General features: G+C 41.5%; 1 protein-coding gene across 10 annotated transcripts in view; it reads left to right on the plus strand.

Moving 5' to 3' along the window:
* Positions 1-328: 328 nt before the first annotated feature.
* Clcc1 (chloride channel CLIC like 1) overlaps positions 329-14,335 on the plus strand; it is a 31,867-nt gene continuing 17,860 nt past the window's right edge. For 3 of the 10 annotated variants that reach the window (XM_017802540.2, XM_029554697.1, XM_029554689.1), the window contains exons 1-4: positions 331-420; positions 10,320-10,459; positions 11,089-11,190; positions 12,142-12,249. In XM_017802540.2, the coding sequence (XP_017658029.1) occupies positions 10,331-10,459; positions 11,089-11,190; positions 12,142-12,249 (339 nt within the window). In that variant the 5' untranslated portion in view covers positions 331-420; positions 10,320-10,330. Of the gene's footprint in view, positions 421-950; positions 1,042-1,758; positions 1,913-4,197; positions 4,243-4,392; positions 4,417-10,319; positions 10,460-11,088; positions 11,191-12,141; positions 12,250-14,335 lie in introns of those variants that run through there. The other 7 variants (XM_029554690.1, XM_008850420.3, XM_029554696.1 and 4 more) reach the window with 7 other exon arrangements.

The following is a 14,335-nucleotide window of genomic DNA, read 5'->3' on the forward strand; positions in this document are numbered from 1 at the left end:
CAGTCAGTGTTCTTAACCACTGAGCCACCTCTCCAGCCCACAAACAAAACTTATATCCAAATACTCTATGGTGTGCAAACTCCCACTTGCCTGCCCAATATAGTACTACCGTTATCATGAACTACTGTAGACTTGGTTTTATTGAAAATGTTGTACCTTCGAACTTATAAAAATTAGCTGATAGTAAGAAAATATGCTTTGTATTGTTTAATATATCTGGGTTTAATGTTAAGGCTTTCTTGGTGGAGTAGGTTTGGTGAAAGAACACCACACCCCAAAACCTGGGAGCTGAGGCCAGCCCGGCTCCTGGGCTCGGCCAATCAGCAGCGCGCGCGGGAAGGCCGCCAAGCCGCGGGCCGAGCAAGTCGATGAGTCGGTGCTGGAGCTAGGCGCAAGCAGGAGGTTCGGTAGGCGTTTGAGGTGGGCGGCTCGCGGTTGTCTGCAGCCCGGCTGCCAGGGGTCTCCGCGGGCAGGACACCCGTCGTGGATGGACGGGCTCGGGGGTGCGGGGTGGCGGCGGGGCTGCCACGTGGGCAGCTGCGTGGAGGCCGCGGCGGGCGAGGGCCTGCGGGGAGGCCGCGGGGTTTCGGACACTTACCCCTGTCTCGCTGTGGCTTCCAAGCGAATGCAGAGCGGCCTAGGGAAAAGGCCTTGCTGACTGCGTCATCTCTGAAAACCGGGAATAGTTTGAGCCAGCACTGCCGGCAAAAACAGCTGCGGTTTGGTGTAGTTAATATTCTGAAACTCAAATCTGATTTGAATATAGAAAGTTAGGTGTCCTAAGCCCGTGTGCAACAGTTCAGCGTTTTTCCGAGATAGTGCTACGAAAGTGTGGCCCCAGACTGGTGGTCGTCATCTAGGGACACGGTAGAGAAGTCGGAGAGTCACAGCTCCAGGAAACTGCACGTGAACTAGATCCCCCTGCTAATAGCATCTGACTCTTTTCCCAGGTAGCCCTGCCTTGCTCACTCCACCTGTGAATTCCTTGAAGTCAAAGACTTTCAGCGGATTTTCACTTAGTGGCTGCCCCTTTCCCTGCAGGTCTTTCTAATTTTTAAAAATTTATTTTATGTGTATGACTGTTAATGCCTGCATGTATGTACGTGCACTCGTGTCGTCCAAAGCCCGTGGGGACCAGAAGGGGGCGTGGGATCCCCTGGAACTGGAGTTACAGATGGTTGTTAGCTGTCATGTGGATGCTGGATCCAAACCCAGGTCCTCTGCGAGAGCAGCCAATGCTCTTAACTGCTGGGCCATCTCTCCAGCCCTTCCCTGCAGATCTTTCTTGGGAGCTAATCAGTCTGGTGGGTTCTAGTAGAACCATCTCTTCAAGTTTTTTATGCTGTGTAGAGATGTGGATCCAGAAGTTTTTTCCTCTCCACCTCGAACCCTAATCCCTGAGAAACCTCAATGCTACTAGAACTTTGCCTGACTACTTAATAGCTTAGTGGCCTTGGGCAAGTACTTTCTTTCCTAATCTGTAACATTAAGCAATTATACTTTTTCCAAGAGTTTTTGTAAAAATTATATATATCTATATATCAGTAATACAATGCTAGCTACTATTATTGTATATGATAGTATATATTATATATGCATATTATATGCACTATTTATGTACAATAGCTTGAAGGCAATTGAAAAGAAATTGTAGAAACAGAGCAACTACTGCCCTACAAGTCATAAAATAACATAGTTTAGCTATTGCTAAACTAAAGCAACATAGAATGTTTTCGTTATGGTGATTTTTTGACACAGAGTCTCCTTGATGTAGCACAGCTGGCCCTTGAACTTGTGATCCTTCTGCGTCAGCCTTCAGAGTTGGGATGAAGGTGGAAATTGCTACAGCCAACTCAAAAATTCAAGCTTCCAGCTGGTTTAGAGTTCAAATGTGGCCTTGTTTGGAGGAAGTGTGAGTCAATTCTAAGGTTTATGAAGGGGTCCCAGCGTTAAATAGTGACCACAGTGGGATTTAAGGTCCCAGCCTTAAATCCAACAGGAGTGCATGAATTTCCAGCTGATTCTATGCTTTTATTTTTTAATATTATGTTTTGCCTGCATGTATATTAAGTACACCCCTGTTGTACAGCACCTGTGGAGGCTGGAAGAGGGACATCAGGGGTGTTGGATCCTTTGGAACTGGAGTTACAGAACGCTATTAGCTGTCATTTGATGGTGGGATGTGAACCCAGGTCCCCTGGAAGAGCAGTCAGTGCTCTTAACTGCTGAGCCATCTCTCCAGTCCCTGATTTGGTGCTTTTTGTTTCATTCTCTCTCCATTTCCCTCCTCCTCCCTTTCCCTCCTGCTCCCTTTCCCTCCCCTGTCCCCCCCCTTCCTTTCGCTTCCCATTCTTCTCCTTTCCTGTCCCTTCCTCCCTGGTTCCCCCTTCAGGTCATCCTCCCCACCCCCAGCTGATTCTACTATGGTATCTTACCCTCTGGTCTTCCATTTTTATCATTGTTTAAATCTCTGCACCTGCTGGTCTTTTCTCTTTTTTTTTTTTGTGGTATGACTTTTTAAAAATGTTTTATTTTTATTTTATTTTATGTGTATGAGTATATTGCCTGCATGTTTGTAAGTGCGCATGTATTGCACAATGCCTGGAGAGGTCAGAGGGTGTCAGATCCCCTGGAACTGGAGTTATGGACAGATGTTACCCGCCATGTAGGTGCTGGGAATCAAACCTGGGTCCTCTGGCAGAGCAGCCAGTGTCCTTAACCTCCGAGCCATCTCTCTGGCCCCAGACATGTGACTTTTAACTTTGCTTGGGAGGCTTTTCAATCACCTTCTTTTGTATAATGCCCCCAGTTCTGTTTTCCAAATTTGTTACCCCCACCCTAACCTCCCTTTTTTCACTTGAGAAAGTTTTTCTTCATTCTGTTTATGAAGTGTATAACAGTGGCACCTCTAACGATTCCTGTATCCTTGATTTTGATTACTCCCGTCTTTCCAGAGCCTCAATTCAGTTTCCACCCCTCCACACTTCCTAACCCTTTAGAATTAGCTTCTCCCCTGTTACTCGGTTAGTAAGTGGCCAAGTGAATTAACCAATCCAGTGACCTTTTTTTCCTCAGTTTTCACTGAATTTCTCTGAAATACTGAATATGATTAGTTGTTCTTTCTTGAAATTAAGCCTCCTTGGAGTCTTTGCTTCTGTTGCTCTGATTGGTCTTCACCCTGTTCTGCATGTGGTTCTCCTAAAGCTTTATTCCTTGGCTCATCTGGTTTTTCCAGTAAAGTGTATTATTATTCACTTTTTCTGTCTCCAGAGTATGACGTGATATTTTGATTTTATATTTCAAACATAAAACCATTTAAAACATCAGTTAATTAATATATTATTATATTTGGTTGATTTCTGTGCTGATCGTTTTAGTCACTCTTCCTATAGTATAAACTTCTTTTAGTTAGGAGTTTATAAATCACAAAAGGAGAGTGTGAATTGTAGACTTTTCTAGTCTCTTATGTCTGAAGAAATCTGTATGAGTTTTCTAGGGCTGCCATAACAAAGCACCACAGACTGGGCAGCTTAAACAACAAATCAATTTTCTAGAGGCTAGAAGACTGAGATGAAGGTGTGGCCAGGCCAGTTTCTTCTGGAGCCTCTCTTCTTGGCTTTTTGTTACTTACCTTTTACTGATGAGACTTTTCATCCCAGATAAGGAGAGCAAGGACAGGCCAAAGAAACAGCTCTATCCAAGTCTAGCTTGGAGAAGAGCAGTGAGTTTGCTGGGGTTACTTATAGGAACATGTCTGGCTGATTGGGGCAACTGTGTCTAGGAAAGTGAAAAGCCCCAGCCTAGTGTGGGTGAGGCACCTGGCTGAGAGTGTTTGTGTCTGTTTCAGTCTCCCATATTATATAACAACCTTGGAGATGGGCCTCTTGAGGCTTGTATTTTGTGAACCTTCCTGGCTCTCAGGGAAAGAGAATGTGTCAATGGAGAGGAGGCATCTCCAGTTGGTTTATGAATGGCCTGTCTTCACGTTTCCTTACTGTGACCTGGCTGTATTCAGATTTTCTCCTCTAAGGATGATACCATTTACTACCTGTGATGGCTAATCCTGGGTGTCAACTTGACTGGATCTGGGATTAACTGAAATGAGAGAGATCTTCTTGATTGGATCATCTGAAGCTGGAAGACACACCCTAAATGTGGGTGTTACCTTCTGATGGCAGCTGGTATAAAAGGCCACGGCAGAGGAGAGTGCTTGCTTTTCGCTGCTTGCCTTCTCTCTCGCTGGTGAGTTTGTCTTGCTGCTGTAGACTGTAGACCAGCTGATCTTTTGGAATTCTATCAGACCTTCAGCGCCAGATTGGGACTACTGAGACATCCAGCCTCGTGGACTGAGCAACTATGGATTCTCAGCCTGTCCAGTGTGGTGCAGCCATTGTTGGACTACTCGGACTCTACCCTGTGAGCTAAGCTGATAAATCCCTATATTCATTCTACTGGTTCTGTTTCTTTAGAGAACCCTGACTGATACACTACCCTATCAACCTCGTTTTGACTTAATTACTTAAAAAAATATTTTAACACAGAAGGCCACAAATGGCCAAAATGCAGAGAGTAAGAGTCTGCAGAGTGTGGGTCCTTGGACAGGACTCCTATATTGAGGTCCACCCACCCAGGGCTCAGAAACCATTGTGGAAGAGAGGGCGGAAAGATTGTAAGAGCCACAGAGGAGGTGCATGATCATACAGAGATGGTCCTGCAGATACCTGGAACTCTCCTCATACAAACCTACAGCAATGGTGTCAGCATGCACAAGAACCATGCAAACTTAGGCAGACAAAAACCCAGCACAGAACTGTGGAAATGAAGAGCAATCCCCAATCTTAGTTGAAAAATTATTGACAGATGATTACTGCTGGGTGAGGAAGAGCTGATCTTGAAGGGAGAGACTCTCAGTAGACTGACCAAACCCCAATAGATGAACTTGCATTGAGGGACATCTTCAGACACTAACTACATAATAGGCTTTAACACAAATGACAGAATGTATGAACTCCAGTGGGGGTGGGGGGTATGGGAGGGTGCCAAAGGGCAATGGGGTATAAAGATGATTTTATGCATTAAATATACAAAAATTCAATGAAAAAAAAGAAAATATTTAAAATCCTGTCTATGGAATCTATAAGATTTAAAATGTTGTTTGGGTTTTTGGCAGTGAACTTCTGGGCTTTATTATGTAATAATAATGTTTTTCCATGGTAAACAAAAATATATTTTTAAGTTTATTTTTATTTTATGTACATATCTGCCTGCACGTATGTAAGTGTACCACACAACATACAGTGCACGAGGAGGCCAGAGAGACAACAGATCCCCTGGAACTGGACTTCCTAGTGGTTGTTTGCTGCCTTGTGGGCAGGTTCTCTGCAAGAGCAGCCGGTGATCTTAACCACTGAGCGATCTCTCCAGCCATGTGATTACTTCCTTAAAGACCCTAAACTCGGCTTGGTGGTTCATGTCTCTATTCTAGCCTGTGGGAGGCTAACGACTGAGGATGTCTAGCTTAAAGTCAGCCTGAGCCACATAGTCATACCTTGGTTTGGGGCTCAGGGGGATGGCTCAGCATGAGAATCTGAGTTCAGATTCCCACACTCAAGTAAAAAAGCTGGGTGTGGACAGTGCACTTGTAATCCCAGAGCTGGGGAGGTAGAGACAGGAGGACCCCCGGGGCTTGCTGGCCAGCCAGTCCAGCTGACTTGGAAAGGTTCAGTGACGGATCTTTTCTCAAAAAAAAAAAAAAAAAATGTGGAGAGTCGTGTAGACCTCTGGCACCCTACACTTGAGTGCACCTGCACCTGTACACATGTGCATACACCTGAGTATGTGAACAAAGTAAGACTTTGTTTCAAACATTACCTTAAAACTACATTCTGAGATATTGGGAATTAGAATTATAACACAAATTTTGTGGGCACAAAAATAATCTTATTTCTGTTTTTAAAAAAATGATTTTGGGCTGGTAAGATGGCTTAGTGGGTAAAGGTGCTTGCTGCATAAACCCAGTAAACTGAATTCAATCTCTGGAACCCACATAAAGGTGGAAGGAGAGAACCCATGCCACAAAGTTGTCCTTTGACTCCACATGTTTACTGTGGCATATCTGCTCCCCATAGACACATGCGTACACAATACTAAGTAAAAAGCCCTTTTATAGGCTTTTAAACTATGCATAAATAAAAGGATGAAAATACAACCATTCACCATAGCAAATTATTAAAAAGTGAACACTCTTATGACTGCCATCCAATGTTCTAAGAAATGGAGCATTGCTAGTCCCAGAAGCTCCCAGTGTTCTTCCTCTTGTCTCATTCTGTTCTTTCTTTTCTTTTCTTTTTTTTTTGAGACAGGGTCTCCCTGTATCCCCAGCTGGCCTGGAACTCATTCTATAGACCAGTCTGATCTTGACCGCACAGTGATCCGCCTACCTCTGCCTCCCGAGTGCAGATATTAAAGGAATGTACCACCATGCCTGGCTACTACTTTATTTCTAAATTTCAGTCTTTAAAGATTTATTTTCTCTTTTAAATTATGTGTATGTATTTGTATGTGGATTATACACATAAATGTAGTTGCCTGAGGAGACCAGAGGCATCAGATTCCCTGGAACTGGAGTTAACAGGCAGTTATGAACTTGTGTGTGGTAGGAACCGAACCTGGCTGACCTGGAACTCGCTATGTAGACCAGGTTGTCCTCAAACATCCTCTTGCCTCTGCCTTCTGAGTGCTGGGACTAAAGTTGTGCGCCACCACACCCTGCTCCCTTGTCTCATTCTTGATCTCAGAAGAAAAGTCTTCAGTATCAGTAAATTCAGTGCTTGCTTGTAGTAGGTACTTGGTCTGATAAAATAGCTGCTTCTAACTCTTGAGAGCTTTTGTCTGCAGGTGAAATTATTAAATTCTGTACAGTGGGAGCATCATCACAGCCTAACTCTTCATGTCTGTCTCCTTCCGCATTCATCCTTGGATATAATTTCTGAAGTAAACACTTTGCCCTTCTTTATCTTGCACTCTTAAAATGTGCCCTGAACTTCAAGTTCCATTTACCTTGCTGTTCTTCCATAACATCATCTGGGTTTTCCTAATCACGTGAGCTTTCTTTACTCATTGAACTTCTAAGTTTTTTTTGAGTCCTTGCTGAGGCTTGAATCATCTTCGTTTGCTTCTTTATTTAAAAAAATTATGTGTGTGCATTTGTGGGCTAGAAGAGGGAGTCAGACTCCCTGGAGCTGGAGTTACAGATGGTTGTGACCCACCAAGGTGCTGGGAACTGGGGTCCTCTAGAAAAGCAGTATGTGTTCTTAATGGTGAGCCATCTCTCCAGCATCCATGTTTGCTGCTTAACATTTATTGAGTTCCGTTTGCCAGCCATGAGGCTGGGTGCTGGGCTTGGGGAGATGGATAGCTAGATGGAAAGGTGAGTTTAGATTGAGTAAGACATTCCCTTTCACAAAGGTACCCACACAGTGCTGGGGTTTTCTCCATCGACTGCACATGGGAATCACTCATGGAGCTTTACAAATGCCAGAGCCTGGCCTCAGCCCTGGAGATTCTGCTTTAATCAGTCTGGGAAGTGGCCAGAGTTTTAGGAGTTCTCAAAGTTCCATAGGTGTTTCCAGTGTGCAGCTACAGTTGAGAGGCCCTGTGCTAATTGGGGGGGCAGACCAATAAAGGTATCCTTTCACTGTTTTACTAGAATGAACAAGTGCAGGTGAAGCACAAAGAAGTGCTTAACTTAGATTGGGTTTAGTTTTAATTTTACAAGTGCCCAAATGCTGTTTAACAGCAGGATGTTGGCCTTCTCATCCTAGGGTTCCCTTGACTTAAATCTAGTAGATACAGTACAAGCTATCCCATAGAACAGTCTGCTGATTGAAGTATCTGTATCTTCAGTGTCCAGTATTATGTGGCAAATAAAATATCTTGCTTGTCACACTAGCCACATTTGAAGTGCTCAATAGCCATATGTGGCTAGTGGCTACTGAACTAGACAGTAAAATGCTTAAGTAAAGCATGTTATTTCTTCAGAATGATTTTGGATTTCTCTCACCTTGTTTGAGTCTTACTTTCACACCTTTTAAAATGATTTGTTTAAAAAATTAAGAAAAGTCAGGTGTGGTGGCGCACGCCTTTGATCCCAGCACTCAGGAGGCAGAGGTAGGTGGATCTCTGTGAGTTCAAGGCCAGCCTGGTCTACATAGTGAGTTCCAGGACAGCTGGGGCTACAAGGAGATCCTGTCTCAAAAAGACCAAAAAAAAAAAAAAAAATTAAGAAAGAACTGACCTCTACATGGGCTCTGTGACATACGTATCTATGTCCCCCATTCCACACAAATAAATGTAAATTTTTAATGTGGGAAGGTCTGATTAAAATACTTGTTTTAAGGTCTGGGGAGGTGGTTCAGTGGGTAAAAGTACTTGCTGCTCAAGACTGAGGACCTGGGTTCACATCTCCAGAATCTATGTAAAAAGGTGGGCACAGTGATTCATGCCTGTAACTCTGGAGCAGGGGGCCAGAGACAGGAGAATTCCTGGAGCTCATTGGCCAGCCAGTCCAGTGCAGATGGAGAGCTCCAGATTCAGTGAGAGATCCTATCTCAAAAGATAAAATGGAGAGAGAGGAGGACACCTGATACCAACCTCTGGTCTCAACATGAGCACAGGCAGGTTTACCTTTGCACACATGAACATACTACACATACACATACAAAATACATTTTAAAAGAAGTACTTGTTTTATAGTAATTGTATTGAGCTATAAAGCACATGCTACATAATTCATTCATTTTGTTGGCTTTTAAAAATTGTTTTTGCGTATGTGTGTGCATGGGGTATGTGTGTATGCACTTGTGCTACAGGGCCATGAGGAGGTCAGAGGGCAGCTTTCTGAGATTGGTTCTCTCCTTTCACCTTTACACTTTTCCAGGGGTTGAACTCCAGAGAAACCCTACCTCAGCAATTGCTCTCTGACATCCACATCCAGTGAACATGTGTGCATGTGCACACACACACAAGTAAACAAAAGAAGTAAACTAATGTGCAGTTCAGAAAGTGGGTGCCATGAGGCACACCTATAATGAGGAGGCTGAGGCAGGAGGCTTGTTTGAGCCCAGGAATTGGAGGTCAGCTTAGGCAACACAGCAAGCCCTCATATCTTTTTTTTTTTTAAAGTACAATTCATTACATTTTAGTATATTCACAGATATGTCTTACCATTATCACAATTTAAGAACATTTTTCATTACTTGTACTCTTTAGGTACAATTCCCATGTCACCTCAAACCCAGCTCTAAGCACCAATAATTAATTTTCTGTCATTGTACATTTCACATTCTGGATGTTGATATACATGGAATAAAAAATGTGGTCTTTTCTTACTGTTTCTTTTGCATAGTGGAGCATTTTAAAGTTTCATGTTGTAGCGTGGTGTTGGCACTTCATCTTTATGCCTATATAGTATTTTCGTGTATGGCTGTACCACATTTACCCATTTTGCAGCTGATAGACTTTTGGGCTGTTCCTACTTTTTGACTATTTTGAAAAATGTATTTGTGCCCATTCAGATAAGTAGTCGTGTGGTTGTATCTTCATCTCTTCTGGATGTAGAAGAGCTAGGAATGAAGTGAAAGGGCCATGTGGAAAAGGCCTACATCTCAATGAGAATGTTGTGCTTATATGAATATTTTGTGTAAATGCCATTTTACTGTTTTTTTTTTTTTTCCTTTTTAAGATTACCATGTATCCCAGGCTGGCCTCGGAGTCAGTATGTAGCCAAAGATGGCTTTAAACTTCTGATCCTACTACCTCTGTCTCCCCAGTGTGAGGATTACAGGCATACACTGCAATGCCTAATCTCTGAGGTGCTGAGAATTGGCTTTGCACCTGCTACTCAAGCACTCTACTGATCCCATTTGACTGTTTTTATTTCATGTACATTTCTTACATTCTTTATTCAGAAAGTACTGTCTTTTTAAAAAGATTTATGTATTTATTTTTATTTGCATGTATGTGTGTCATCAACCTGAGTATGTGTGAGCCTGAGTGAGTGTGTATGTATCGTGTGTGTGCAGGTGCCCTCAAAGGCCAGAAGAGGGCATCAGAATCCTTGGAACTGGAATTACAGGCAGCTGGGAAAGGCCTTGTAAGTGCTGGGAACCAAACCCAGGTTCTCTACAAAGCAGCAAGTGCACTTAACCACGGAGCCATCTCTCCAGCCTCAGTGTTACCTTAATACTGGAAGGAAGTAGTTTTTAATTACAAAACATTTATCTTAAAAGTAGTTCATTGTCTCTTCATTTTTGCTTAAGCCTTATTCAGGATGCTGTGTTCACTGCTCCTTTGTGAATGTCTGTTGCTGATAACCGGTTATGCTCATGATGATGACTGGATTGACCCCACAGACATGCTTAACTATGATGCTGCTTCAGGAACAATGAGAAAGTCTCAGGTAATTTTTTGTTTTGTTTTGTTTTTTTTATTTTTTGTCCTTTTGAGACAGGATCTCCCTGTAGCCCCAGTGGGCTTAAACTTGCTATGTAGACTAGGCTGGCCTTGATCTCATGATCTCACAGAGATTCACCTGCCTCTGCCTCCCAAGTGCTAGGATTAAAGGCATATGCCACCACACCCAGCTCTTGGGTAGTTATTTTTAAATGACTTTATCTGTTTCACGATGGAAATAGTCTGATTTTTTTTTCTTTAATTTACACAGAGCTATGAGGGTCGTATATAATTAGTCATGCAGAGTATCTTCCTGAGACTTTTTTTTTTCCCCTTTCTTCCATGCTGAGGGCCTTACAATGCTCAACAAGCACTTTATCACTGAGCTATATCCCAGCCCCCTGGCATTCTAAATCTAAAATTATTTCTCACCCTCCTGAGTGTAAAACCTACCAAGGAGTAAGCTAATTCAATTTTGGTTCTTAGTATGTATAGTTGAGACTTTTTGGTGATTTAATGCAAGTGAATAATTTAAGGAGCAAAGTCATAAAATGATAGAATTTTAGTCTTCATTAACTCGAACCTGTTTTTTCAACTGAAGTGTAAAAAATAAAATCTATCTCTGCTTTGTTTTAGGTGAAATATGGTACATCAGAGAAAAATGACGTGAGTCCTGACTTGTCAAATACTGAGGAATTGTCAGAATGTTTGAGCAGACTTGATTCTTTAATTCATAAGGTTTGATTTTTTTTCATTCATAAAATTAATATTTTTTATGTTACTGTTTATCTTGTCTTTGTTAATTTTTGTATTTCTAATGTTTCTGTTTACTATACAGTTAAATATGTAAATTTTTCTTTAGTTTCTTGTTTTTTTCTAATAGTACTTTGCATTTTTGTAATAACATTTATTATAATTATTTGTGGGACTATAAACTATAAATAGATTTTATTCATCTCAATTCTTTGTTACCTGTCAATCATAGTTCAGGGCCACTGAAGACAGATAAGTAAATGGCCTCTTAACAGTGCATAAGAGTCATTCCAGATATGAAGGATTGTTTAGTGCATGATAACTATTCTTTCTTTATTCAACTTTTTTTAATGTAGCTGAAGTAGGGTTTATAGAAAAGGTAATAAGATTATACAAGGGTTTGAGTGTGTTTCCTGTTTGCCGTGGGAACCACTCTGTTGATTATGTAGGCAGTCAACTGGGTGCAGTATGGGAAGGGCCTGTAATGGGCAGGGAGGTGCTTGTGCGGTCATTGAGGGTTGCAGAAGTGCAGCTGTCCTGATGATGGTCCAGCATGACACCATGAATGAGGTAAGTAGGAAACTTATAGAATAGCCTAATCAGTGCCAATAGTAGAGAAGTAGCTGGGAAAGAGATGAGGATGATGGGCAGGGAACAGCTCCAGTGGATGAGTGATGTGTCCAGCTGAGACTGGCAGAGTGCTCAATGAGCTCCAGATGTACCCCAATCACTATTGCTAATAGTGAGAGCTTGTGAGGGCTTCTCATTTTGCTCGCTCACCTGTTCCTTAATCACACTTACCAGGAACTCCTACACCTGGTCAAAACCAAAAACTGATAATCTGCTCCTTACCATAATTTTAATAGCATTACCAAGCCAGAACTTGACTTTCTTGTTCAACTTTATTGGTGACTGTTGACTATTATATGATTACAGATTGGTGAGTGTGAAAAGAAAAAAATGAAAGACCATAAAAGTCAAAGCAATCCTGTTTTTAGGAGATATTTAAATAAGATTTTAATCGCAGCTGGCAAGCTTGGACTTGTAAGTATTTGATGATGTGTATTAATCATTGTAGTAGCTATTTTCATCTTTGTTTCAAATAATATGTTAGTCATGCCATGTTGCATAAGCATGTTACCCTAGCACTCAGGAAGCTGAGGCAGGAAGAGCTCGAGTTTCAGACCTGTAGCCTATATCAGTCAATTAATCAATAAAGTAAAATAATAAGGAATCCTTATACTTTAAAAAATAGAAAATAGAAAAAAATAGAAAATAGCTGCCTCACCCTTCTCCCAAAAACTGTTTGTGCAAGATTAAAGGAACCAGCTTTCTTTACAGTGGTGTTTGGTGGAAGCAAATAGTGTAGAGCACCCTCATTTTTCTTAAAACTGCTGAGGATTTGGTTAATCCACTCTGTGCACTGTTGCAGCACTAATGGAAGTGAGGGATGGGGAGAGATCCTGGCCTGTCCTACCCATCTTCTGCCATTCCCATATTTCTTAGTCAGAAAATGGAAAATCATTTTGTGTTGAGGGAAAGAAAAATGCGTTTTAAGTAGTTATTCTCTTCGCTGTTTATTGTGGTAGGTGCTACATTTTAGAACTGAGTGTCATTTATTCGTAATGATAAGGCTTAATTTTTATTTATTTTTGCAGTACTGGAGAACAAACCAATGTTCTTGCATATATTAGGCAAGAGTGTTACCACTGAGAGATAATCCTAACTCAAATTTCCCATAGTTTTTAGAATCACTTTTTTGGTTTGGGGAGTCAAAACATTAAGAAAACATAATTTATATCCTACACTGTACTTATAAAGCTTATTTTTATACTTGCTCTTAGCCAAAAGACTGAGAAGTAATATATAGAACTCATTTTTAAGTACATGAACTATTTTTTCCTTACTGTGTATGTCACTAGACTATTCTGGTGGGTCCTAGGCCTCAGATTGGAGGCCAGGCTTTTTGTTTTGCTCTGGCCATGAGCTCCAGCTACCTTTGAAGCAGGTCACAAGCAGATAACTTAAAATGAAGGTTGTCATCACAGGACAGGTTGACCAAACATGTCAGTCTCTCTCCTGGTTCAATAAGAAGTAGTTAAAAGGAAAAGGAGTATTGAATGAATATTGTAATATAATAAAAACACCTATGTGAGACCTGTAAAAGCAGGTATTCTTGAGCCGGGAGTGGTAGCACATGCCTTCCTTTAATCCCAGCACTTGGGAGCCAGAGGCAGGCAGATCTCTTTGAGTTCGAGGCTATCCTGGTCTACATAGTGAGTTTCAGGCCAGCTGAGGCTACAGGGAAACCCTGTCTCAAAAAAAAAAAAAGCAGATATTCTCATTTGTATCACTTCTAATTTTTGTTTGTTTGGTGACACAGTCGCATGTATCTCAGACTGCCCTTGAACTCACTACATAGTTGAGGTTGTCCTTGAACATCTGATCTCCCTGCCTCTACCTCCCAAGTACTAGGATTATAGGCTTGTGCCACAACATATGGTCTTTTAAAGATTTTTTGACTGAATCTTGTTAAGATGCTCAAGCTGGATTTGGGCTTGAATTCCTTTGCCTCAGCCTCCCAAGTAGCTAAGATTACAGGCATGTGCCCCTGTACCTGGCTTGTACATCTCATTTAATCTAAGTTTTGCTGCTGTGTCTAAAGTAGAGTAGAACAGAGCCTAGATGAGAAAACAGACAGAGCCAGACAATAATAAAGATGGAGACTCTTAGAAATAATTTCATTTCTTGTTTTAAAAGATGCTAACACTGCTTTTTTATGCTTTCTGGTGATTTATAATATGTCATATTTTTATTTGTATTCACTTTTTATTATCTTACCCTTGTAAAAGAAAAAGGACTTCTCACATTAAAAGAGGATTTATTAGATTGGCTTATGCAGTATAGTTAGAGTAAAAATAAGGAATGATTCATGAATTTGCCTGCTGTCTTTTTGGAAGGGCCTCACTAATCTCTGTTATTCCAGTTTTGGTATATGTGCTGTTGAAGTGAGAACAGGAATTTTCTTATAGTATTGAGCAGCTTTCTGTCACTATACAAAATATCTGAGATAATATAAAAAGAGAAGGAGCTCAGTTAGTAGTGTTGCCCATCACACATGAAGCCTTGG

This window comes from Nannospalax galili, unplaced genomic scaffold, assembly GCF_000622305.1.
Source record: "Nannospalax galili isolate Female #2095 unplaced genomic scaffold, S.galili_v1.0 scaffold5, whole genome shotgun sequence".
Lineage (NCBI taxonomy): Eukaryota > Metazoa > Chordata > Mammalia > Rodentia > Spalacidae > Nannospalax > Nannospalax galili.